Raw genomic sequence first — 25,108 nt, forward strand, 5'->3', positions numbered from 1 at the left:
TAGGTAGGGGCCCCATAACAGATTTTGTGTTAGGGCCCAGGAGCTTTAAGTAATGTACACAAAATAGTGGAATACTTTTCATCAAAAGTATAAAAAAAACTTGCTTTGTCATTTTCTATGCAATAAAGCAATAGGAAATGGCTCGAAAAAAGTACATAGCCTTTAAACTTTTAAGGATGCAGGGTATTTTGGACATTAATGATCTAATACATTAATGTCATTAATGTCACTAATACATTGGATATTAATAACCTTTTTTATATCTTCCAGTTTGCATTTCTAATTTTATACTAGATGTAGGAGTTGAGCCTAAAGGACAGAAAGTAAATCTTTAAAGATATCCATTTCTAGAATTTTAACTAACTACAAAAACTGAATCTAAATGAAACTGAACTGGATGTAAACTAATTTTCTTTTATCACTGTAAAGGACATTAAGGTGCAGTGTCAGACTGGGGTACTTAGGGCCCACCAGTAAAATTCATTCTGGGGACCCACTTTACAGCTAGAAGCACATATTACTTGACACATCTGCAAATTCTTAAAATGTTGCCAATATATCTTTTTTCAGTAGTAGCTATCTGCGTTGACCTTGTTTCTGATAGGATTTGTACTGGGACCCTCTCAGTCGGCCCTCCCCTGTTTCTTGCCTTGACCTAGCGCCCTTTTACCTCTGTGAACCATGCATATATGGTCACACAGCAGCAGGCTTCAAGCAGTAGAAAGACTCTGCAAGATAACTGGTGACTATGGCCCCTGCAGTGTGATGGAGAAAGTGATGATGAGGAAGGATAGTGGTTGGACTAACTCTGCCCTTAGATGTCATCTCAGTTTATTATACTGACTTATAGCCTGGTATAGATGCTGTATGATGAGTATATGTACAAAAAGTAATGAGTGTACTGTACCATGGGAGCCCACCTGACTCTGAGGCCCACTGGGGCATTCACCTGTGGGTCAGTCTGAGAATGTTAACGTGGCTGATGCTACTGAAAATAGACATGGATGCTGACAGTATTTTTGAATAAATAGAGCGATGGACATCAATAAACCAACAGCTTGCCAGTTATATACTGCACAATGGGAACGTATGAAAAAAAATGTAATTAAATTTACAAAATAAATAAATACATGTAAGTAAATGAAAATATAAATTAACAGAAAGTTTCAAAATAGTACTGTCACCACATGGTAAGATCACAATGAGAAATATAATGTATAATGCTATTAATATATAATATAGAATTAAAAATCACTACTTAAAGGGGATGTCCTGGATTAGAAAAACATGACTACATTCTTTTGAAAACAATGTCAAACCTCTCTCTAGTGGTTCTATGTTGTATTGCAACTACCTCTGGAAGAAAGCAGTCATGTTTTACTAATCCTTTAAAATACAGAAAAAAAAGTCTAAAAGATATAACAGAAAGTTTCCTGTAAAGTAGAAACCAATGTTAAATACGCACTATGTGCACAAGGGTAGTAAAGCAGGTTATAAGGAACATTGTAACATAACTTATCCAAGATAAATGTCTCTTTCTGCTCTTACAGTTTCCCTGCTCCCTCTCCCTTTGATAAATCCACTTTCACTGTGAAAATCACTGATGTATCTGCCTCAAGACAGAGTACACGTCACATAACTCAGGTTTATAGAAGTTGGAAAGGGAAGGGGGAGGAGTGAGCAGTGGGAGAGAGAGGTAGTAGGAGAAAAAAACAATACAGCCTTAAGCTGCTGCTGGAGCCGAATAGATACATTTTATCACTACCAAAGCACGTTCAACACATAAGATTATTACAGGTTAATACATATATATATATATATATATATATATATATATATATATATATATATACACGTGTGTGTCCTAAAAATGTCCTGGGACCATTTCTGAAATGGAGAGAACCAGTGAAAGAGGAAATTCCTGTATACCTAGTGTGTACAGTCCTTTCCCACCAGTTCAATGAGGGCTGCAAAGTCCAGCTACAGCATGTGTGTATAGGAGTAAACTGCTAAAAATTGCAAATTATGAGTCATATAATGGCTAGAAATAGTGTTACTTCTAATATGTGCACAGATAACAGCTAATCCTGAAAATCCACTTTAACTGTTGGGAACATCTCAAAGTCTTGGATGTATTGAGTACAAGAACAGATGGGGAGCCTTAACAGAATCTTGAGCTATTCCTATGAGGTCTATGAGCTTACCTTTGGGGTTGGTTGAGCTAGTCCAATTAAGGTTTGTCTCTCGGGGGTGGTCGATACTGCAGCTAACTCTAGGTTATGAGGCTCCAGTTGACTAACAGTGGTGAAAAAGGTAGGTGCTGGCAAAGCTGCTGATGGAAAATGAGGAGTGGTTCCATTGACATCCTTATGTCCTCTGAAATACAGAGCCACTTGCTTTCTTATGGTGGATGTTCTTGGTCCTCTTTCATGTTGAACAGCTGAAATCAATCCAGTAATCATCTTAGTACTAATCAAACTCATTTGGTAAATTGATGCAAAGAGCAGGCTCTTAGATACTTCAGTTCATTAAAAGGTTAAAATCATGAAAATCTTCCCTCATACTGTGTCCTTGAGAGAACATTTCTTCCTTATGATTTCCTTTTTTCTAAATAACGGCATTAATCTATATTTTACCAGAGCTATGTCAATCATTTTAATGTAGGCTTCTGTTCTTAAGCATAATGCTTTTGATTTTGCTTATGTAAAAAGATACCAGTGACTGTCTCGCTGATTGCTAAGAAAATCTTATAATTGGGTTTTTTTTCTTTTTGTAATATGAGCGACAATAGATGATTGTATATTTAGGCCAGAAATTATCACATTTCCTATTAATGGGAACCAGACGTTTAGCGAGTATTTTAATTACCATCTTTATTCATGTTGACTTCCAAACACTTCTTGAGGCGACATGCTCGACATTGATTCCTATGAGTCTTGTCCACTGGACACCCACCCTGTACAGAAAATAAAGAATACATTTGTGTATTGTGGAACAGCTTAACTTATCACTGTTTAGTTTTGACAAATTAATATTTCACTCAAGATTCTGTTTTACATTTATATATTCTATTGATGGCATATTTATTTATCATGCTTACTTATATAGCGCCATCATATTCTGCAGCACTTTACAGACATTATCCATCACTGTCCCATATAGGGCTCACAAATCAAATCAAATCAAATAGGCTTTATTGGCACGTCCGAATGGATATTTGACATTGCTAAAGCTAGTAAAGTGGGGGAGGGGGAGAGTATGGGGGGGGGTGGCTGATTTGGGGTATAACAGTCCGTGGAGTCTGAGCTTACTCTTAGTTGGTGACCGCTATATGGGGAGGTGGAGTGGGGTGGGGCAGGTGGTTTGGGGTATAACAGTCCGTAGAGTCTCATCTTCTTCTTGTTTGGTGACAGCTGGACACGTATTGGGCAGCGAACTCCACAGTGGCCTCTTCTTCTCCCAGTAGGATGTAGAGTTTCCTCTTCTCGTCTGCAGATATGAAGTCTGGGATGTGGGCAGAGAGTCTTTGGCTCACTATCTACATTCCCTATCAGTATGTCTTTGGAGTGTGGGAGGAAACCCACACAAACATGGGCAGAACATACAGACATTGTCTTTGGGTGGATTTGAGCCCAGGACACCAGTGCTGTAAGACTATAGGACTAACCACTGAGCCACTGTGCCCATTCCTTTTCTGTACACTTAAATATCATTATACAATTCTATTTGTCGGAACACAAGGGCGATAATTTGACATTACTAAGTGTCAACTAAGGGTACAGTAAAGCTTGAGGAGAAACACATGGTGGCACTGGTGAATAATTAGACATTATTTGGGGCAAAAATGGGTGTAAGGAAAAATATCATTTTCCTTTGACATTCTGGTATAAAGTCTGTAGTGAATTAAGACACTATAGGGAAGGACTGTAGCACTTATCAGTTGCTATGTGTTATACAATATTTCACAGTATTTTATTATACACCACTTCTTTCAGCCTCTCATAATGGAAAGTGGTCAAAAACCTTACACCTGAATTTAAGAAATGTTTTTATCTTCTTTTAAATGTAGATTGTGAGCCCCACATAGAGCTAACAATGTACATATTTCCCTATCAGTATGTCTTTGGACTATGGGAGGAAATCCACACAAACATGGGGAGAACATACAAACTCCTTGAAGATGTTTTTTGTCCTACAAACCCAGGACTACAACACTGCAAGGCTGCAATGCTAACCACTGAGCCACCATGTTGCCCCGGAAATGTTTTTCCTCTTCGGTACCTTCTGAATCGCTTTCAACATAGCGCTCTACAACTATCATGTAGAAATAAAAGCCATTTGTAGAACCGCTTCATGTTTTGTTACCTGGCGATGACATGACTGATCATATGATCAGTGGGGGAAATTCCTTAAAGGGAGTGTGTCACCAAAAATGGATTATTGTTTGAACCAAATTTTTATGTGAAACATTTAAGATTTTTATTTATTTTAGTTTTAGTTTTCCATGTCACATCTATAGTTTATATTCTGCAATTTTCATTCTGGCCCCTAAACCTAATAACAGAATGATAGACAATGATAACAATGCATATTTACTGTATCATCTCCCCCTATTTTTTAACCCATACTTGCATCTGCCTCATGGGGTTCTTTTCTTACTCTGGATCTATGTGGGCTTTGTGAATTTACTTTTTATATGTACTAAGTAGAACTTGCTATAGATACCTAAATGACTCAGTAACGTCCCTGTAGTCCCTGTAGTATGCATCCGCTAGTCCTATTATACAGCCGCTTGTGGAAATGAATGGCTAACAATAATATCATGTTGTTTAGCTTTCACTATTTATTACATTCATTGTGACTGAAACTTGAGAAAAACATATCAGATTTACAGCGAAGCCAAATGCACAGCTCTCAGTATATGTATCACATAGCTTATAGTATACGGCTAGGAACCAGTACTGTGAGATCATTTCTCAACGTCTCTTGAGATATTCAAAAGGCAAGAATACTTCTTATGTCCTGTTTTAATCATTGTTTATCCTAGCATTAGCTTTATGTCTTTTATATTGATCATTTTTAACTGGTGAAACTACAATCCGCTTATATGGCTTCTTGAATACTGTGATAAGCCATACTTTTTTGTAAGCCATGGGAAAGTCTAAAAATGGCTTAGGTAAAACAAGTAGGTGATAACAAAATGTTCTACATAAAACACAGGATTGCACAAGAGATTAAAAAGTTTCCCCTTTCTATATTAAATGATGAAATGCATCTTCAGAGCATAGTGGTTACTGCTAGATTTACTTTAAGTATATTTTATGGTGATCCATTTTTTTCTTTTATAGGATGAAGGCAAAATAGGACTTTGGGAGCATTAAGAACGAACACCTCTCAGGTGTAAAACAGACAAAAAATGGACATTTTTCAGGGCCATGGTCATGTGAATGTAGTCTAAGGCATATAAATGAAATGTTGAATGCAATCTCTATTTTATGCCTGATGTTGCACCTTTTACATGACTTAAAGGGCTAGTCCAGGATAAATATAAATTCCTACACTAATCTAAACAACTTCTCTCTACCTACTTTCTAAATTACATAATGCAGCAAAAATGTGTAGCTCCCCATATAGTTGTATAGTTACCCAGGGACATTTTCTGATTATCCGGTGACGATCCTTTTCCGGAAACGGAATGTCACCAATATTCCTCCCCCCCCCCTCCTCCACCACTTATCATACTTATGTGTCTTCCTTCCAGACTTTTTTCTGCAGGGAATGGTTCCTCCTCCTTCTGTGACATCTGCCCAAGCATGCGCAAAAGAGCTGGAGTCCTGACTTTGCACTCCATCTTTATTGTGGGAGCCCGAAGGAGCTGCCCACAATGCCGGGACTGCTGCACATCAGAGTCAAAGAAGAGGAGGAGCTGTTCCCACAGAAGTAAGCCTGGACAAAAAGAAGACAGGTAAAGTATAATAGGGTACGGGAGTGGGCTGAGTTAGTTGCGAAGGGCTAGCAGAGGGCGGAATAGCTAGGGAGACAGGGAGAGGGTATTAGAGAGGGAGGGGGGATGAGTCAGCTGGAGCTAGTGTGAGAGCCTATAACTACCATAATACATTACATTAGCTTAGACAGCAGGAAGCTACACCAAGTAAACAAATGCAAAAGATGCTAGGCGCTCCCAGAGAAACCCAGATATCACTCAAAACACTGCTAAAGGTATTTGGGTGCACTTATTAACCCATTAACAGACCTTTTTTATTTTTGTTTCTGTCTCTTTAGGCCCTTCCTTCTTTCATTTTTAGTTTCCATTTCTTTACTTTTCATGGATAGTGAATACTTTTGTGGTAATTATTATTGTCTAGATTTTTTGCTGCAGGTAAAAGTTTAAAGAGTACATTACACCACCTCCACCAACTCCAACCTTTTGACTAATAGACGCTCAATTGATTCTGGCATTGATTCTCTTGCCCCAATCGTTCCTAGTTTTGTTATTTCAGCACCCAATATGCTAATTAGGATATCTATGGTCAGGTGGGTGGTCCCAGATTGTCTGCTCCAGCTAAAAGTCACCCACCTGACAGTAGAGATTCTAACTAGAAGGTGTTGAAGCTAATAAATAGCACTGATTGCTCAGGAATGGTAGGCGCTAGAGAAAAAATTACAACTGCATCAAAATTAGTGAAGCAGTACCTATTGGAGAATGCAAACACATAGTAGATGTGGTGAAAGGTCCTCTTTAAAGTAATTATGGAATGTTATCCTTAAAAAGGTTTTTCCACAAATGCTGAGAACCCATTTCAATCCACAACCACAGTGATAAGGATTTTAAATGGAGTAGTCTTTGAACAGTCATAGTGCTGCAATGTTCAAAGTCTGGGACTGATGGAGACAGTCAAGTACTGTCATACAGACCCACATAATCATGTCCTAAGAAGAAACAGTTGATGCTCCTGGGCATCAGCACCCGGCGTACATGACCGCCCCTACAGTCTCCCCTAGCTTCACACCTGATGTAATAATGTAAAATACAGGCTCCTGCATACAACATAACCTTTAACATTCTATGTAGGACTTTGCAGGACTTTTGTTAATGGCTTAAACAGGATCTGTCAACTCTCCTGACATATCTGTTTTACTGAATTGTTTTGCACATAATATAGTTCTATCTATTCTTATAATGTGCATTGTACCATCCATATGAATAAAAACGGAACTTATTCAGAAAACACTAAGGCGATCTACATACTAAAGGTAGGTGTGGAATAGACTTTCTAAGGGCTATGCAAGGATGTGATTAGTTAAAAAATACTTTTCCTAGTGATAGAGCCCCTTTAATGTTTTTATACATTTCGAAGAGGAATAACAAATTTATATCGCAACATAGAGGGCTAAAAATCCAGATCCAGAAATGATCCAGGAGAGTTGACAAGTCCTCTTAAGCAAAAATTCAGCAGGTTGCCAAGATATAGACCAAGAGGACTGATTTCATAAAAATCAAAGGGATTATCTAAAGGAATTGCAGCAACCCATGGGATGGTCAGTGATTGTCTCAGAGGTCACACGAGGCTCATACGGTAATGTTTCATCTGCATGAAAATGAAAGGGCACCTGTGGCAGACAAGAGAGGCCTAAGGACAGGTGAGTATGCTTTTTTATCATTTTAACCCTCTCCATACACCCCTCAGTCTCCTCCAATTCCAGGACTACCCCATTCATTTTTATAAAATCAGGCCTCTTGATCCTGGTGTCACTAAGGCTGGTCTTAGACAACCGTATTGAATGTTCGGTCTGCAAGTTGCTGATCAGCAACACTAGTTGCTGATCGGCAACATAGACTCCGCAGATGTCCGTAGAGTGCTATGGGCGAGTCCATGCAGTTCCACAATTCACGGCCATTACGGACATGTTCTATAAATTGCGGACCACGGTTGTGGCCTGGCCACACCACGGATAAAATATCCGGTGGTGTAAGAGGCCACATTGAATATAATGTGTCCGCAAATGGTCCGCAATTGAAAACCCCCAATTGTGGACCATTTACGGATTTACATTATGGACGTGTAAGACCAGCCTAAGTGATATAACACTTGCTTAGTTAGTAATAACTAGATATAACTGTATACATACTTTCAAAAGGGTTTATAATTCATTTTGTCAAAATTTGTCCTAATATGGAGAAAAACAATAGCTGGAAGATGTTAAAAAAATACATTGCAGTACCAACCAGAATCAGTCACTGTTGAAACACAGTATAAAAATGCTGGGCTGGTTATAGATTTCAACTTCTTTATTGCATTGTTTCCCACTTATACATATCAAGTGTGTCTCATAATGTTCTTACTCAGTGCTATTATTACAGCAATGAATATCTACACCTGAATTCATTCCCTAATGAAAGAACAAGCACTTGCATAAGCGTTTATCTCAAAAAGCTGAGGAATCAGTGACACTCAAGGACTCGGTTATAATACATTTCTCTTGGGTTCTATTTAAAACAATGCAATACAGTTTAATATAGAATCAACACTATCACATGCTTAGTAGGTGATGTAAGTAAATGCTGCAATACTAACCTGATTTCCAGATTTGCACACATAAGTTCTGTTCCTTCGAATGCTTCTCTTGAAGAACCCTGAGCACCCATCACAAGCATAGACTCCATAATGTTTACCTGAACTGCGATCACCACATACTTTACAAGGAATATCCAAGATCCGGCCTGTAATGAAAGCCATCATATGAGTAATTGCCATAGACACACTACTGTTTTCCTTGTATACACATCACTGATCCATGAGCCACCTTTGTATCTACTAGCAATTTCTATGGATGTACTGTAATGGACAAAAGTCTTGGATGGTATTTATTATTTATGTGTAGCGTGATGGTAGTGTAATGTTCTTCACTTGTCCTCATGGGTCTGCATTGCCAATGGTTGGTGTTGATGATTAACTTGGGTGTTGTATCACTTTTCTTTAGCTATTGTATATCATAAACTATGTGGCAAAAACAAATTTAATATCATATCTGTTTTAGTACAAGTCAGTGTGTGTATCTATACAGTCTAACACTGACCAATAAGTCCTGACAGTATTAGGATGGGGCCCCACATTGCGGAACTGAAACACTTTTGGTTTCACATTTTGCTGTGGTTTTTTTAACCGAAAGTCAGGAGCGTCTTGAAACAGAACGGAAAATATAAAGAAAGCGCTTATCCTTCATTCACATCCGCGTTTGGTAATCTGTTCTGGAAGCCCGCATAGGGACCCCCCCCAAACGGAATACCAAACAAAATTGCAAGCGCTGTTTAGTAAAAGCAAACGGACCCCATAGACTATAATAGGGTCCGTGTGCTTGCCGTGCGCTGTCTGCATGAATCATGCGGACAGGAAAGTAGAATGTGAACTACTTTCCAGTCCGCATGTTCTGTGCGGAGATCTGACGGCAAGAACATGGACCACTTTATAGTCTATGGAGATCCGTGTGCTTTTACTGCACAGTGCTTGCAATTGAGTTTGGTATTCTTTTCAGGGGGTCCCCATGCAGGCTCCCCTGGACAGAATACAAACGCAGATGTGAACCAATCCTTATGTTTCCCTTCTGCTAAATCTGGAACAGAAAAGGCTGCATTTCTGCAACATGGGGCCTGAGCCTCACACTGTGTAAGGACATGCCCCTCTCAGTAGTGGTAATACACAGGGGTCAATGTGCTCATACATTTCTAGGAGGAAGAATAGAAGAACAGTACAATGCAGAGCTTTAAGAAAAAAATCCAGAATTTTCATTTGATGGGAATAAAAGAATCTACTAAAACAGACATATCAGAAGTGGTAATAGGTCTTCTTAAAGCTAAAGTATATATTATTTACAGCTATATATATGGCTGTGAGAAAGTGAAAAATTAAATGATCGGAGAAGATATGTTGAATAGAATATACTGTATGCCTAAACCCCAGGATGGAAGAAAGAATCATATTTACAGATTTAATATGTCTTGTGTGCCAGCTTTCTAGCATACGTGGCATAAAAGTTACAATTTTTCTGCAAAGAGCAACTTTTTTTCTGTGTCACCTTTGCCACTTTCCTGAATTTGCAAATTTATAATCATTTATGCTAGAAATCTGGCATAAATGATGGGGGAAGTGTACATCAGCTATGAGCTGGTGTACATTGTCCCACAGGTACACAGCCCAGCGGAGGCATTCATTTCATCATATATAAGGTGCACCATCCGCCAGCTCGGAGTCTATGAAGACTGGTGTAAGTAAGCCAGTCTTCATAAATCTGCCCCATAGAGAGTAGCCTTAGAGGAAGTCACTTATTGCTCACTATGGTAATGGCAGAATGGAGTCCCATTGCATGTTTGTACTTGTCACTTCACAGATAATCAACTATTAAGTATAAAAAATTTTTTATTTATCTTTTCAATATTGCAAAGTTCTCAGTATTATTTACCAACAACCACCATTTTATGGTGAGTGAGCAACACAGCGCCATGCCCGACATGTAATGCTGAGAGCTGTATGCTCAGGAAACAGCTGATTTACTAGGATCCCGACATTCTTAAGTAAAGGACAGGACAGCCATTTTGAAAAATGAGGATAACACATTTAAAAGTCACAAGCATCATTTCCTGTATATGTTGTATTTTATTGTTAAATATAGGACTAACTTGTCCAAGCCTCAGTGGGTCTAGTTTATTAGGCTGATTATGTTATTGTTGATGGAAAGTCTAGATCTTTCTATAATCTTTCTAAAACATGATGGCATGACAGTTATGCCACAACATGATCTGATATGATCCTCTGCCAACATTTCCTGGATCTTGCACATAACTGTAGTTTATCCGTAGTTTGTAAGCCCCCAATGATAATGACAATGATCTAGAAGACTTTGACAAAGGACAGCCAATTCATTGCCAGTACAGTATTGTCCCTTTAAGCTGGGAAACTAGAATTTGTTTACAGAATGTGTGAATGCATGAAACCGTTCCTTTGACTTTAAGCTAGAATAAGATGGTTTACTCATGCCCTAGATTAGTAGGCACTAGGCAGAATTACACTGCTCTCAGATGCCCAGCAAAGGGCCCTGGGGAGGAGCTGTATATGTTGAAGAGCAATGCTGGAAAAATTTAGATTTCTTCCCATTCTTGCATCTAAATATACAGTTTATTTATGGAATAATATTGATGCCTTATCAAATATACAGATATTAAAAAATTAACCCCCTGCATGGAGGATTTTTCTGTCCACTTGAAAAAAATGGACATGGCTGTAAACGGACACTTAAGGACATAAACGGTCACTAAAGGACACAAGATAAAATCCCATTTAAATTAATGGAAATTGTAAACGGACACAGCTGGTGTCCATTGCTAAAATCTTGAATGGACATTAGCTACGGACACTGCTGAGCGGATACCTATGGTAGTGTGACCCCAGCCTAAGGGACCCTTCACATGGTGTAAGCGCTCGGCTCATTCCGAGCCGTACACGCGAGCGCTTCTAATCACTTCCCATTCACTTCAATGGGAGTGCGCGTAAAGCTGGGTGCGCTCGCGTGTACGGCTCGGAATGAGCCGAGCGCTTATGCTGTGTGAAGGGGCCCTAATAAGTCAGTTTGTGACTTCCTGTGTGATGGACTGTACTGATGTCACACGGCTATAATGAAAGATTCCATAGCTGGTCATGTAATGCTGTGCTGATGCATCATGGAATAGATAGCAGAACAAAGGGAAAGGAAAATATAAAAGCCAAGATGGTGGTCAAGAGCAGAGGAGAAGCCGGACTGTAGGGCTATGAGTGTAGAATATATGAAAGATGTTTGGAGTATGACAAACAATTAGGTGAGGGGGCAGAGAGAGATAATGATGTTTTTGGGGGGAGTTTTTTTTTTAATTAATGCTGTTAATTTGTCTTTAACATGGACCAATAATGTCATTCTGAAAGATATTCAAAGACTATTAAAATGACATACAGCATAAGGAATATAAATTATGATCACCACTGATGACTATATATGATATATTGTATGAATTACTGTAACTACAGCACATGACATATCCTCATAGATTGTAAGCTCTTGTGAGCAGGGCCCTCACTCTTACTGTTTGATATGTTTATTTCTTTGTCACATTGTAATGTCTCATATTGTCTGTTCATGTGTCCTCTGTTACTATGTAAAGTGGAATGGAATATGTTGGTGCTATATAAAGTTATTATTATATCCTTATGTACTTATATATACGCACAACTACATACAGTCCTATGAAAAAGTTTGGGCACCCCTATTAATCTTAATCATTTTTAGTTCTAAATATTTTGGTGTTTGCAACAGCCATTTCAATTTGATATATCTAATAACTGATGGACACAGTAATATTTCAGTATTGAAATGAGGTTTATTGTACTAACAGAAAATGCGCAATATGCATTAAACCAAAATTTGACTGGTGCAAAAATATGGGCACCTCAACAGAAAAGTGACATTAATATTTAGTACATCCTCCTTTTGCAAAGATAACAGCCTCTAGTTGCTTCCTGTAGCTTTTAATCAGTTCCTGGATCCTTTCTACAAAACAATTCAAGTTCAGTTAAGTTAGATGGTCGCCGAACATGGACAGCCCGCTCTCAAATGATCTGAAAACAAAGATTGTTCAACATAGTTGTTCAGGGGAAGGATACAAAACGTTGTCTCAGAGATTTAACCTGTCAGTTTCCACTGTGAGGAACATAGTAAGGAAATGGAAGACCACAGGGACAGTTCTTGTTAAGCCCAGAAGTGGCAGGCCAAGAAAAATATCAGAAAGGCAGAGAAGAAGAATGGTGAGAACAGTCAAGGACAATCCACAGACCACCTCCAAAGAGCTGCAGCATCATCTTGCTGCAGATGGTGTCACTGTGCATCAGTCAGCAATACAGCGCACTTTGCACAAGGAGAAGCTGTATGGGAGAGTGATGAGAAAGAAGCCGTTTCTGCACGTACGCCACAAATAGAGTTGCCTGAGGTATGCAAAAGCACATTTGGAGAAGCCAACTTCATTTTGGAAACAAAGATTGAGTTGTTTGGTTATAAAAAAAGGCGTTATGCATGGCGTCCAAAAAGAAACAGCATTCCAAGAAAAACACTTGCTACCCACTGTAAAATTTGGTGGAGGTTCCATCATGCTTTGGGGCTGTGTGGCCAATGCCGGCACCGGGAATCTTGTTAAAGTTGAGGGTCGCATGGATTCCACTCAGTGTCAGCAGATTCTTGAGAATAATGTTCAAGAATCAGTGACGAAGTTGAAGTTACGCCGGGGATGGATATTTTAGCAAGACAATGATCCAAAACACTGCTCCAAATCAACTCAGGCATTCATGCAGAGGAACAATTACAATGTTCTGGAATGGCCATCCCAGTCCCCAGACCTGAATATCATTGAACATCTGTGGGATGATTTGAAGCGGGCTGTTCATGCTCGGCGACCATCTAACTTAACTGAACTTGAATTGTTTGTCCAAAATACCTTTATCCAGGATCCAGGAACTGATTAAAAGCTACAGGAAGCGACTAGAGGCTGTTATCTTTGCAAAAGGAGGATCTACTAAATATTAATGTCACTTTTCTGTTGAGGTGCCCATACTTTTGCACCGGTCAAATTTTGGTTTAATGCATATTGCGCATTTTCTGTTAGTACAATAAACCTCATTTCAATCCTGAAATATTACTGTGTCCATCAGTTATTAGATATATCAAACTGAAATGGCTGCTGCAAACACCAAAATATTTAGAACTAAAAATGATTAAGATTAATAGGGGTGCCCAAACTTTTTCATAGGACTGTAGTTTTTCTGAGTTAACCATAAGTTTGTTTGGCAATATCACAAATTGCCTCCACTCCATGAGGTACAATGCACAATAACGTCATCTAGATGGAACACTGACATATCCTCTGTGTTCCTGATACTGTGTAGGCCACGGGCCTAAAACAGCCTGTAGCCTACAAGTCTGAGAGTGGTGGCTCTATAGAAGCTTATGGCTTCCTGCTCTTTCCAGGGTTCAGAACCCTTTTGTCCCCAGTTTTGTGAACCACCAGTCAGCAGAACCAGGAAGGACCAGCCGCATCCCACTCCTGTAGGTAGTATTATATGATAAGTATTCCTAGTGCCACCCGGGCTTTTAGAGGGAGGCAGATAGACAGTGTTTGACCTGATGGAACAACCCAGTTAAAGGGCTACCAGATTTTTATATAAAACTTCAAGTTCTTGCATGCTTACAGGTATTTGAACAGGAACTGAATGAAGATATCATCCAAGAATATTAAAGTACTGTTGTAATGACATATTAGGATTAATAATAATTAGGACTAATTTTCAATTCATTTGCATATATATGATAAATACAACATATATACCATCAAAGAGAAAGATTCATACGCAATATACTTTTGTAAATATTGGATATAATATAGAAATGAGAATGTTTACATTAATATTTACAATAACTATGGATATGGGTTAATGTTGTATTACAAACTAAGAAAACAAGTTACGCTGGGTTCACACCTGCGTCTGGGGTCTCCGTACTATGGTTTCCGTCTTCTGCATGGCAGAAGACGGAAACCATAGATCGGGTCCGGACGTGCGCGGCGGTGAGCGTTGTATGCTCTCCGCCGCGAAACCGGATTTTTTTATCCGGACACAGAGTACTGCATGTCCGACTCTGTGTCCGGATTATAAAACCCGGTTTCGCGGCGGAGAGTGCAAAACGCTCACTGCCGCGCACGGCCGGACAGCTTTCTCACCCATTCAAATGAATGGGTGAGAAAGTCTCCTGCAGGCTTCCGTCTCCTGCATCTGTTTTATGCAGAAAACGGAAACCTGCAATAAGGACCGACAACGCAGATGTGAATGAGCCCTAACATCTTTATCTAGGCCGTAAGGTAAAACGGGCAAAACCCTGAAGACAGGTTCATATCCTTTTGGGCTTGTTGACCCAAAAAGAATGTTGTTTTATCTCTCTTCTTACCAGAACATGCAGAGAGAACACTGCTAGTAGCATGGGCCACCCATGATGAATTGATCCTTGTGTGGTCTTGAGTCCATATGAACCATGGACATTATACTATTAGGCTAAGGCCCTATGTTACGGAAACGCAGCTTTTGTTGTTTTTTGAGCCAAAGTCAGGAGTAGATTGAGGAGAAGGTAGAAGTATAAGAACTTCCTATATATTTCACATTCCTTTGGTAACCATGTTTGGCTTTGACTAAAAAAACAAAGCCAAATCTGCACCAAAAAAAATATGCGTTTCTGCAATGTTGGTCCTAAGCCTCAGGCTAAGGTTACATGTAGTGAGCTGCAACCATAAAACACAGCAGAAAAAAAAGTGATGTGTTTCTGCCGTGGTCTTTTTCGCAGCTTTTTTCATAGAAGTTTTCCCTCTGTGGACTTCTCCCTCTATTATAGCTATCCAGAAACTGCCATTTCCAGTACAGATTTTTTTCTTCATTGTATGGATGAGATTAGCCAGAATCCCATCCACTTTGCAGGTATTGTGATACACCGAGGCCAAAATGCTGTATGTACGCAACGTGGGGCTCTAGCTTCAACGTGGTTCTCTGGGCCCCATAGGTGTTTTTCCTATTGCTGACCTATTCACAACATACCTTATCTGGTGGGGTTCTGACACCCAAACCCTACAACAATCAGTTTTCCTGTTGTTCTCAGGCGCTGAAAGTTATAGCAATGGATGGAGCTGGAAGCAGCTCTGCTGCTATTCAAGTAATTGGAGCAGAGCTGCATTATTCTGGCGCCACCGCTTTTGAGTGGACGGAGCCTTCTTCTGACACTGTCCAGCATATATAGGGTACTTCAGCCCTGTGGATCAGTGATCAGTATGAAAAACTCCTGGGGGGCTCGCAAAGCCCCTTTAATTGATTGTTCTTCTTTGTACACAAATTGTGTATGACTACTGCAGATGGGTCATATGAGATAAAATTACAGTACAACTCATCAAAAAGACATAACTTTAAAATGTGCAATTCTAGCTTTTGCTACAAGTCATTAGATGGGACTTGTAATGTGAATCTGGTACAATTCACTCAACAAACCAATTATAGCATTTTGTGGCGAATCAAATATATCTTCCAGCAATGCAAAAACAATAAAAGGGATTCTGTTACCATTTTCCAAAATATCACAATGGCATTGCATCTAGTTTTAGTGATATAGTCTCATAGATTTTGGGGTGCGAAGGTGTAAGTCTGTCTGAAAGAGTGAGAGTATGTTCACACAGCCGAATTTCACATTGAATTTAATTCCACCTCAAAATTACCACCAAATTCCACCCTAAGGGCCCCTTCACACGGTGTAAGCGCTCGGCTCATTCCGAGCCATACATGCGAGCGCTTCTAAACACTTCCCATTCACTTCAATGGGAGCGCGCGTAAAGCCAGCTTTATGAGCGCTCCCATTGAAGTGAATAGGAAGAGTTTAGAAGCGCTCGCGTGTACGGCTCGGAATGAGCCGAGCGCTTACGCCGTGTGAAGGGGCCCTCAGGCTAAAGGCCCCATGTTGCGAGTCACAGCCAAAAAGTGATGCGTCAGAAATGCATCAATGTTTTTCCCGCAGCACTTTTCACAGAGAGTCCGCAGAGTTTTCCTTTCACTTTCTGCTTCAATTATAACTAAACTGAAAACGCTAGTGTTTCTGTAGGTATTATTGACATGCTGAGATTTTCAAGAATTCAGTGGTTTTTGAAATCGCAGCATGTCCACTGTGAATATTTTTCTACAATGTGTGGATGGGATTAGCCAGAATCCCATCCACTTTGCAGGTACTGTAACGCATTTATGCAGCAGCAAATTCAGAGCATTTGCACTATGTGGGACCCCGGCCTCAATCTGTCTCTTTCAATGACAGGAAGCTGGATAGTGAATAAATAAGTGTCCTGCTCGATCTTGTGGCAAATTCTGCTGCTGGTTCGGCTACAGAGACCACGGCATGAGCCACTTCCCTGATTAGGCCATACATTTGGACTGAAATCTGCAGTAGAAATGAAAGAGGAGTTTTAAAAGAAAGTCCATTTCCGCTGTGTGAACAACCCTTAAGCAGGTGACCTGGCGACCCTTAAAGCAGTTGACTTTGGCTGTCTTAAGCTTATTTAATCAATAGATACCTATGTCATTGCCAGTGGCCAGAGTGACAGCTACTCCAAAACAAACTATTGGAAGCAGTGTATCCTAATATTAGAGATTCTGTACTGGAGAAATATCATTCTTACTTACATATCATATGTCAGTCACCCTAATACCCAAATACCCAGACATCCAATTGGGGGCAATAAAGATGGGAGAACCATAAAGAAACAGAAGCTGTATGTAAAAGTGTACTGTCCCCTCTGTTGATGTGCACTTGATACCTTCTACAACCCCTCTCCCAACATTTGATATATGCCTTTAAAAGAAGTCTCATGGTGTCCTTAATGTTTAATTATTTCCTTTATATAGATTTATACATATATATTATTTCAGGCATTGTTCAGATCAGTTTTATTGATAATTTATCCTCAGGAGAAGTCATCAATCAAAGATCTGTGGGAATGCTCAAGACAGCACCTTTAACCTTGAACTACAACTGGTATTATACAAGGAGTTGAGACAACTATGTGTTACTCGGTGAGAAGAATCTGTATGTGTGACCTGACTAATGCTCCTATATATACTTAGAAAATAACAAATCACATAGTAAATATAGAATCATATCATACCAAACTAATGTATGTCTTGTAAAACAAGTAATATATCCTTTCAGTATAAAATTGGAAATAAACATGTACACAAAACAATCTGCTTTAAGATATTCCTATGCTGGTAGAGTATCTGTCCAAGGTGAAAGTAAAGATTTTGTTACACCATTCTTTATAGATATGGAAATGGATACAAAGTTTTTACACTTTTAATTTCTCTAGTGAGACATAATATAAGAATGTAATACCCCAGCACTTATTAAACTGAAAGCAGGTTTACCTTGCTATAAGATACAAACATTAGGTTGCAGTTTGATTTTCCTGTCGAGTCAAATACTTGTGTAAAATGAAACGATTTTCCAAGATAAAATTTTAAGTATTTTTTATTCTTATTGCAAAGCAATGTTTTTTTCAAATATCTCCTTATTTTGAAAATATTACACCTCTCTCAGATAAAATTGCTTGTATTTACTAATTAACATGATTAATTGCTTTCCCCATTAAGAAGTATAGACAAAAAATTGCAGCAATTTAGATCTAAGCAATCATTTTGTCCTTGGCTGTCTTTAGTTGCTGATGTGAAAATGTCTGTAAGTGACAATATTTCCCATGATAATTTTGATAGCCAACAGTTCACTGGTAACTTTGGTGCGTATTCGCGCTACTACAGAATTGCCAGTGTTTTGTAAATCTAGTACAGATTCACAAGATGCAAGAAAAGAAAAAAAATGACAGTGGAATTTCCAGGTGAAATCTTTGGGAAATATATAAATCCACAGCAAAATCTGCAGTGAAAACATAAAGGTTTTACTGCAGAATTGCAGCACCTGAACTGACCCTAAAGAAGCCCATACATATTATATTTTTAGGCTAAGACCCCCAGTAGTGAAATGTGGCTTAAAAAATGCTGTGGAAAAAAACACAGCAAAACCACATTGTTTTTTATGCAGCATTTTTCATTGAGTTTTTGCTTCATTTTCCTCAGCTTTTTTCCTCCCTCTATTAAATCTAAGGGGAAAAATGCTTGTGATTCCGCAGCTAAAATTAACATGCTGTATTTTTAGAGAATGCACACATTTTTGAAAACGCAGCTTTTCTGTGGTTCGTTTTTTTCTGCAATAGGTGACTAAGATTAACAAAAATCTCATTCCCTTTGCTGGTACTGTAAGTCCAGGACCCCATGTGGCATAAACTGTGATGTTTTACAGTCCCTGAAAAGTGGATGGGATTATTGCAAATCCCATCCACACATTATGGAGAAATACACGCAGTGGACATGCTACTATTTCCAATACCATTGCGGTTTTGGAAATCGTGGCAGATCAATTATACCTATGGAAACACCGGCATTTTCCATATAGGTATAATGGAAGCAAAACATCCAAAGAGGAAACCTCTGTGGACTTTCTGCGAAAAACACTGTGGGAAAAACTGCAATGTTTTTCCCGCGTTGCTTTTTGGCTGTGGCCCACTACGTAGGGCCTTAGCCCACACTGTTTTTGAGGAGATAATGCACAGCTAGAGGAATTCAGCAGAAGCTTTCTCTCCTCTGCCACTTCCTGCTGAATACATAGGGGGGTATCAGACAATATAGCAGTTTGACCAACAACTTTTCTATATGTAATGGGGTTCTAGGACTTGTATGTATTGATGGTTTATCCTTAGGACCCCAGGAAACCCCACAGATCATCTGTGTGAAAAGGCCATAGCACTCACAAGCCATTTCCCTGTGCCAATGCACTCACATTTGTTGGTCACATGGAACAGCAGTAGCTCAGTCCCATTCAAGTGTGTGGGGTTCAACCTTAATACCAAGTAGTGCCTATGACATAAATGATATGGTCCCATTTCTTGGCATTCAGTGAAGAGGCTGCAGTATTCACCTGAACTCTATGGTCTCTTCAACCTGCTGATCTGAGAGTGTCCCAGATGTTGGACTCCCACTGATCACAAATTAATGAATAATCCTATGGATAGGTCATCAATATGTAAGGTCAGGAAAACTCCTTTAAGTGTTCTAAGCAGTCTCAATAAATGCTTCAGCTGTTGCTAAATATGAGGCAGTAATGTAGGACAGTTTCTAGGACCATATATTGTTTAAACACCCAGTTTCTAATATAATACCTCATTTCTGTGCAAGATTAATACATCATATACACTAAAGGAGAATTCTTTCAATAAAATGGAAAATAACTATACAGGATATCATTAGTAAGGAAAAATACACATAAAAGGGTCATTTGTGTAAAAATGCACTAAAGGGAATACTTGGGATGAAGTCATAGATAATAAACGAAACAACCAGGTCTTGTGCCAAGTGCTCCGAAACTTTTACTTAAGTCTTAGATTTCTTCTAGTACTAGCCTTTAAAGTTTTTAGACTTCCTGTACTAACTAGTATTTATATGCCCAAGATGAACAGATTGGACGGATAGATTATATTAGATTTATCTGTTTATATATGATGGTATGTATAGTATAATGTATGGTGAACACTTAGGATAGGAATAGATACATTGATTCATAGATTTATGTAAACACACACACACACACACACATATATTATAAAATATATATATATATATATATATATATATATATATATGGAAATAAAGATGGATGGCTAGATAGACAGATACTAATTTATATCTTACACATGTTATGTGAATACATAAAGACAGGCAGACATAAAATAGATATATTATACATAGATTTAGCTGTCTATGTATGGTATGGATTTATTGATGGGAATTGCAGATAGATTTATAGACATGTACCTGTTTATATCTGACATACTTATAATAATATATCGTGCATATATATTATAGGAATAGAAATAGAATTATCTGTTTATATATACTGTAGTGGCATGTGTATTATATTACATTGTGCACATATGTTATTGGAATACAGATTCATCTTATATCTTTTATTTATTGCAAACATATTACATTTCATATGTCAAATTTCGATAAAAAGGAAAAGTCACATAACTCTAAAAAAGTTGTATAAGAAAATATTTGCTTTTTCAGCTTGGAATATTTATTGAGAGTTCCGAATGGGAAACGTTGATATTTCCTTCTTTCATTCCTATCTGTAGATACTGAGTTGTGAAGAGGGTGAAACAACTTGCAGATAGTTCCTGAGACACTTCACTTGCAGTTGTTTCATTTACTATGACTGATAGCAGAAAACGAATATTGTTTTCATGTGACAGATATCGTGTAGGAAATAACATATATCTATAGTTATCAAGTAACGTCAATAAATCGTTGTAATGACACTTGTTGTTCTATTTATTATTAGGAGATGTTATCAAGGTAATGAAAGATGCTGCAAGTTATGGGGTTAAGGAACTAGACAAAGCAGCAGCATGGGATGAAGTAAGACAATTTATGGCAATCCAAATAAACTTCATGGTTATAAATTTTACAGAGACTACAAGTTCACCATATTCAAGCAGATGGTGAACTTGGCGTATTATCTGTCAGCTATCTATGTGCTTGTATCTATCCCATCTATATTATATCTATCTTTCTATCTATCTATCTATCTATCTATCTATCTATCTATCTATCTATCTATCTATCTATCTATCTATCTATCTAGCCACATTTATTAAACATCTATAATATCACAACTATATAATATAATAGGGAATATTTCACCATGTGTTCTGATTGTGTTAGAAATATTTTTGCAGCTATAGAGTAAGCCTGTGAAATACCAACTTCAATGTCTTGTAACCTTTATAGCACTGGCACCGATAAAATGTATTAATAATAGTAAGACTTGTATGTAGTCAGTAATAAGTAGTGTCATATAACTATGTGATTATAGCGGGATATCTTATTTGCACTGTATATCACTCCATATTATAGTTGTTTTTAGGTGGGTCTAGATAAATTATATAAATTGGTAACAAAAAAGAAACAAGAACAGACAACCTAGCCTCGGTGTATTGTGCCCACAACTAATACTCCCACCGACTCAATTTGTATGGACATGTTTATAGAATGCGTGCACGACTATATATATATATATATATATATATATATATATATATATATATACACACACACACGCACACACACACACTCAAAGGTATTCATATTTAGGGAAGACAAAGCTTGTGTATAGCGGACATTGAAAGAACTGGGGTGATAAAATGACAACTACTCATCTTCCCAAAGGGGCAACATGGAGTAGAGAGCAGATCCAACAGGGGTAAAACAATGCCCAGGGGACAACAAGAGAGACATTAGATAAAGTGTTAACTTAATGATTTCCCCATTGAATGTAGTTTGACTGCCTCCAGCCAGCACAAGCTGCCACATCTCCTACTAAATGAAACCCGACAGCTGCTATATACAACAGGGCCAGGGGAAAGAGGGATTAAGCCTGGGTGGGAGCGAAGGGGGGCTGAGAAGTTACTTTCCTACAATTAATAGCAGTCATAATTCAGTTTGTTATGACATGGACAGATATAAGGGCAGGTGCCATGTGCTGGTCCCCAGGTATGCTGTGCCCTCAGCACTGGCAGCATACACTAGATAGCCATGTTTATAGTCATGTGTAATTACAAGCTCTTTTTGCTACCTACCTATTGATTCACCAGTGACCCGTCAAAAAGAGTAGCATGGGAATTCTGGTATGACACAATGCCATCAGGGAGAGCACTCACCCCCCTCCTGCAGGCTTAGCCTCCACTGATACAGACTCCACCTCTGAACCCCTCACTCACATTACAACATGACTGCTGCTTGTACTGTATGGGGCACTGCCAATAACACTATTATATACAGTAGACACACACAAACAGGACAGAAGAGGATCGTGCAGAATTCCCGCATGGCCCATCCCATGTAAAGTGCATTATTTCTATTAGAATATTGGGAGAGAACTACTAATAATAGTGCTACAAGCTCTGCAAGCTATGTGACTGTGACCCAGGGTCATTCATTAGGCTCAGGGGAGGCCTGTGTTTGGGCAGCATCTCTTCCTCCAGGCAGCATGGTCTTGACAGTACAACGAGAGAAAACAGATTTTTATTGAACTGGGAAACCGTTCTGAACATCCCGCAGCAGGGGAGCTCTGGGACTTTTTGTGTCTTATAATTGCTTAAAGATATATGGCAGCTTAGATTACTGTAATTACCATCAGAGGCTGTTGAAAGAAGTTAGTCTGGGTCTAAGGGACTGCAGCTTGGCTTCTTATTACCACCCAGGCAGAGATCAGTTCACATAGCTATACACTCAGCCAGCCTGGACTATAGGACGCACCAATTACACCCTGCACCTGGGAACCCTGTCATTAGCCCTAACGAGAAGTAATCACCCCCAGCAGCCAGCTCCATCTATCTATCTATCTATCTATCTATCTATCTATCTATCTATCTATCCGTCTGTATCTATCTATCTACTTATCTGTCTATCTATTGTGTAATATATATATATATATATATATATATATATATATATATATATATATATATATATATAGGTCTGTTTATTATCTATCATCTATTTATCTATCCATATATATATATATATATATATATATATATGTGTGTGTGTGTGTCTAGATCTGTTTATAATTTATCTATCTATATATATTTGTATATTTCTGTTCTTCCCGTGTTACATCTAATATATATTTATCGATCAATGGTCTATTTAATCATAAATAACTCTATACATGTATATCTATCTGTTTAATCCATAAATCTAAATTTAGCTGTCTATCTATCTATCTATCTATCTATCTATCTATCTATCTATCTATCTATCTATCTATCTATCTATCCTTGTGCGTGTCTATGTAGTCATCCAGCAATATGCCAGTATCACACTTCTCATACGTCCGGGTTTGAATGTTGGTAACATAAAAATAGTATAGTCCTACAGTCCTTAACAGATTGTTATATAAGTGTCTTTACAATATAAGTCAGTCTATCTATCTATCTATCTATCTATCTATCTATCTATCTATCTATCTATCTATCTATCTATCTATCTATCTATCTATCTATCTATGCACTTGAAGACTCATATGGTACAGTTCTTTACTTACTAGGGCCAGACTATTGGAACATTGTAAAGAATGAGTAATTCTATGTGTAATATCTTATTTGAGTCACTTATTGCCTCCATGTATGTGAGTGTATGTGTCAGCCTCCGCATGTGTATTAGCCTGTGTTCACATAGGTGCCCGGAGACGTCTCTGATGACTTTTCGCACACTTGTCCAGAAGAATGTGTCTTTCTTCCCAGTAACCTGTGCTGAGGATTAGCTGCTGCCACTTTTCTTATACACAATCAGACGCAGTGTATGGAGCCTGCATCCAGGATTAGGGGCAATGTGACTTTAGAAAGTTGTTTTCTTGGTTTCTAGGATTGTTTAATTAGTCATTCTGGATGCAATAGACGGAGCGCAAAGCCGCTTTCCCCGTATTATGTGAACGCTTGTAAAAGCTTCTCGGGTTCTGCACAGACTAGAATCATTTATCGCTAAAGTAAACTTGCAGCCAGTGCACATTACAAGCGGTACAGTCAGTGCTATCTATCTATGACATACAGATATATATTCTTATATAGCAGAATAATGTTACCCACTTGTTGATCCGGCAGGTTTGCTCATATTGGCAGAGGGTCCAGCAGCCTGAGGCAGGGTCCAGTGACAGGGGTCCTCCAGAGCTCACTGCTCTCCCTGCTGGGACAATCCAAGCATCCTCCTCTGACAAGACTCTGGACTTAGGAAATTGCAAGCAAAAGTCTCAAAGAAGAGAAGGCTCAGGGTCTTATCTTCTGTCCTGCTCTTGACTTTATCAGATATCCCCAATCCCAAAAAGATGTGTCTGACTGCTCAGAGCCAAAGTGGGAGTCCTGTTTGTAGTGGTCAGTGGTCTCCCTAGAATGGCTCCCCTCCCAGCTGAGGTGGCTGCAGGAGCCGAGGACTGTGACACTAGGCAGTGCCTGGCTCTGTGGAGGGATTGAGAAGTTGAATGCACTAAGTGACTTTGTGCTGCAGCCCTTACAATAATATGGAGACAGGAGCAAGTGACAGGACACTGGGGAGGAGGGAAATGCGCCCTGTGCCCACTTAGCGCTGCCCTGCTCTTCCCCAGTCCTGGAGGAGCGTGACGTCAGCACAGCACTGGGGAGGGGGTAGAATGTTATTAATGATGTGTACCTCCCTGAGGAAACCCTACATGTTCCTGCTATATGCATCCAGTGCAGGTATAGAGGGTGCCATGCTCATGCTGGGGAGCACTTCAGGTACTGTATGTGTCTGCCTGCCCTGTCTGTGCTAGTGTGTCAGCTCTAGTATACATGTGTTATGTGTTACTTTATGACATCAGGACCCAGGTGTATACTGGT

At 38.9% G+C, this 25,108-nt stretch overlaps 1 protein-coding gene across 2 annotated transcripts in view; it reads right to left on the minus strand.

The window, feature by feature from the left end:
- The window catches only part of NR2E1 (nuclear receptor subfamily 2 group E member 1), a 39,636-nt gene extending 15,085 nt beyond the window's left edge, over window positions 1–24,551 (minus strand). For both annotated transcript variants that reach the window (XM_075266648.1, XM_075266649.1), the window contains exons 1-4: window positions 24,344–24,551; window positions 8,577–8,722; window positions 2,869–2,956; window positions 2,205–2,440 (exon numbers count right to left, since the gene is read on the minus strand). In XM_075266648.1, the coding sequence (XP_075122749.1) occupies window positions 2,205–2,440; window positions 2,869–2,956; window positions 8,577–8,722; window positions 24,344–24,368 (495 nt within the window). In that variant the 5' untranslated portion in view covers window positions 24,369–24,551. The remainder of the gene's footprint in view (window positions 1–2,204; window positions 2,441–2,868; window positions 2,957–8,576; window positions 8,723–24,343) is intronic.
- Between the last annotated feature and the right edge of the window lie 557 nt (window positions 24,552–25,108).

This window comes from Leptodactylus fuscus, chromosome 3 (assembly GCF_031893055.1).
Source record: "Leptodactylus fuscus isolate aLepFus1 chromosome 3, aLepFus1.hap2, whole genome shotgun sequence".
NCBI classification, from domain to species: Eukaryota; Metazoa; Chordata; class Amphibia; order Anura; family Leptodactylidae; genus Leptodactylus; species Leptodactylus fuscus.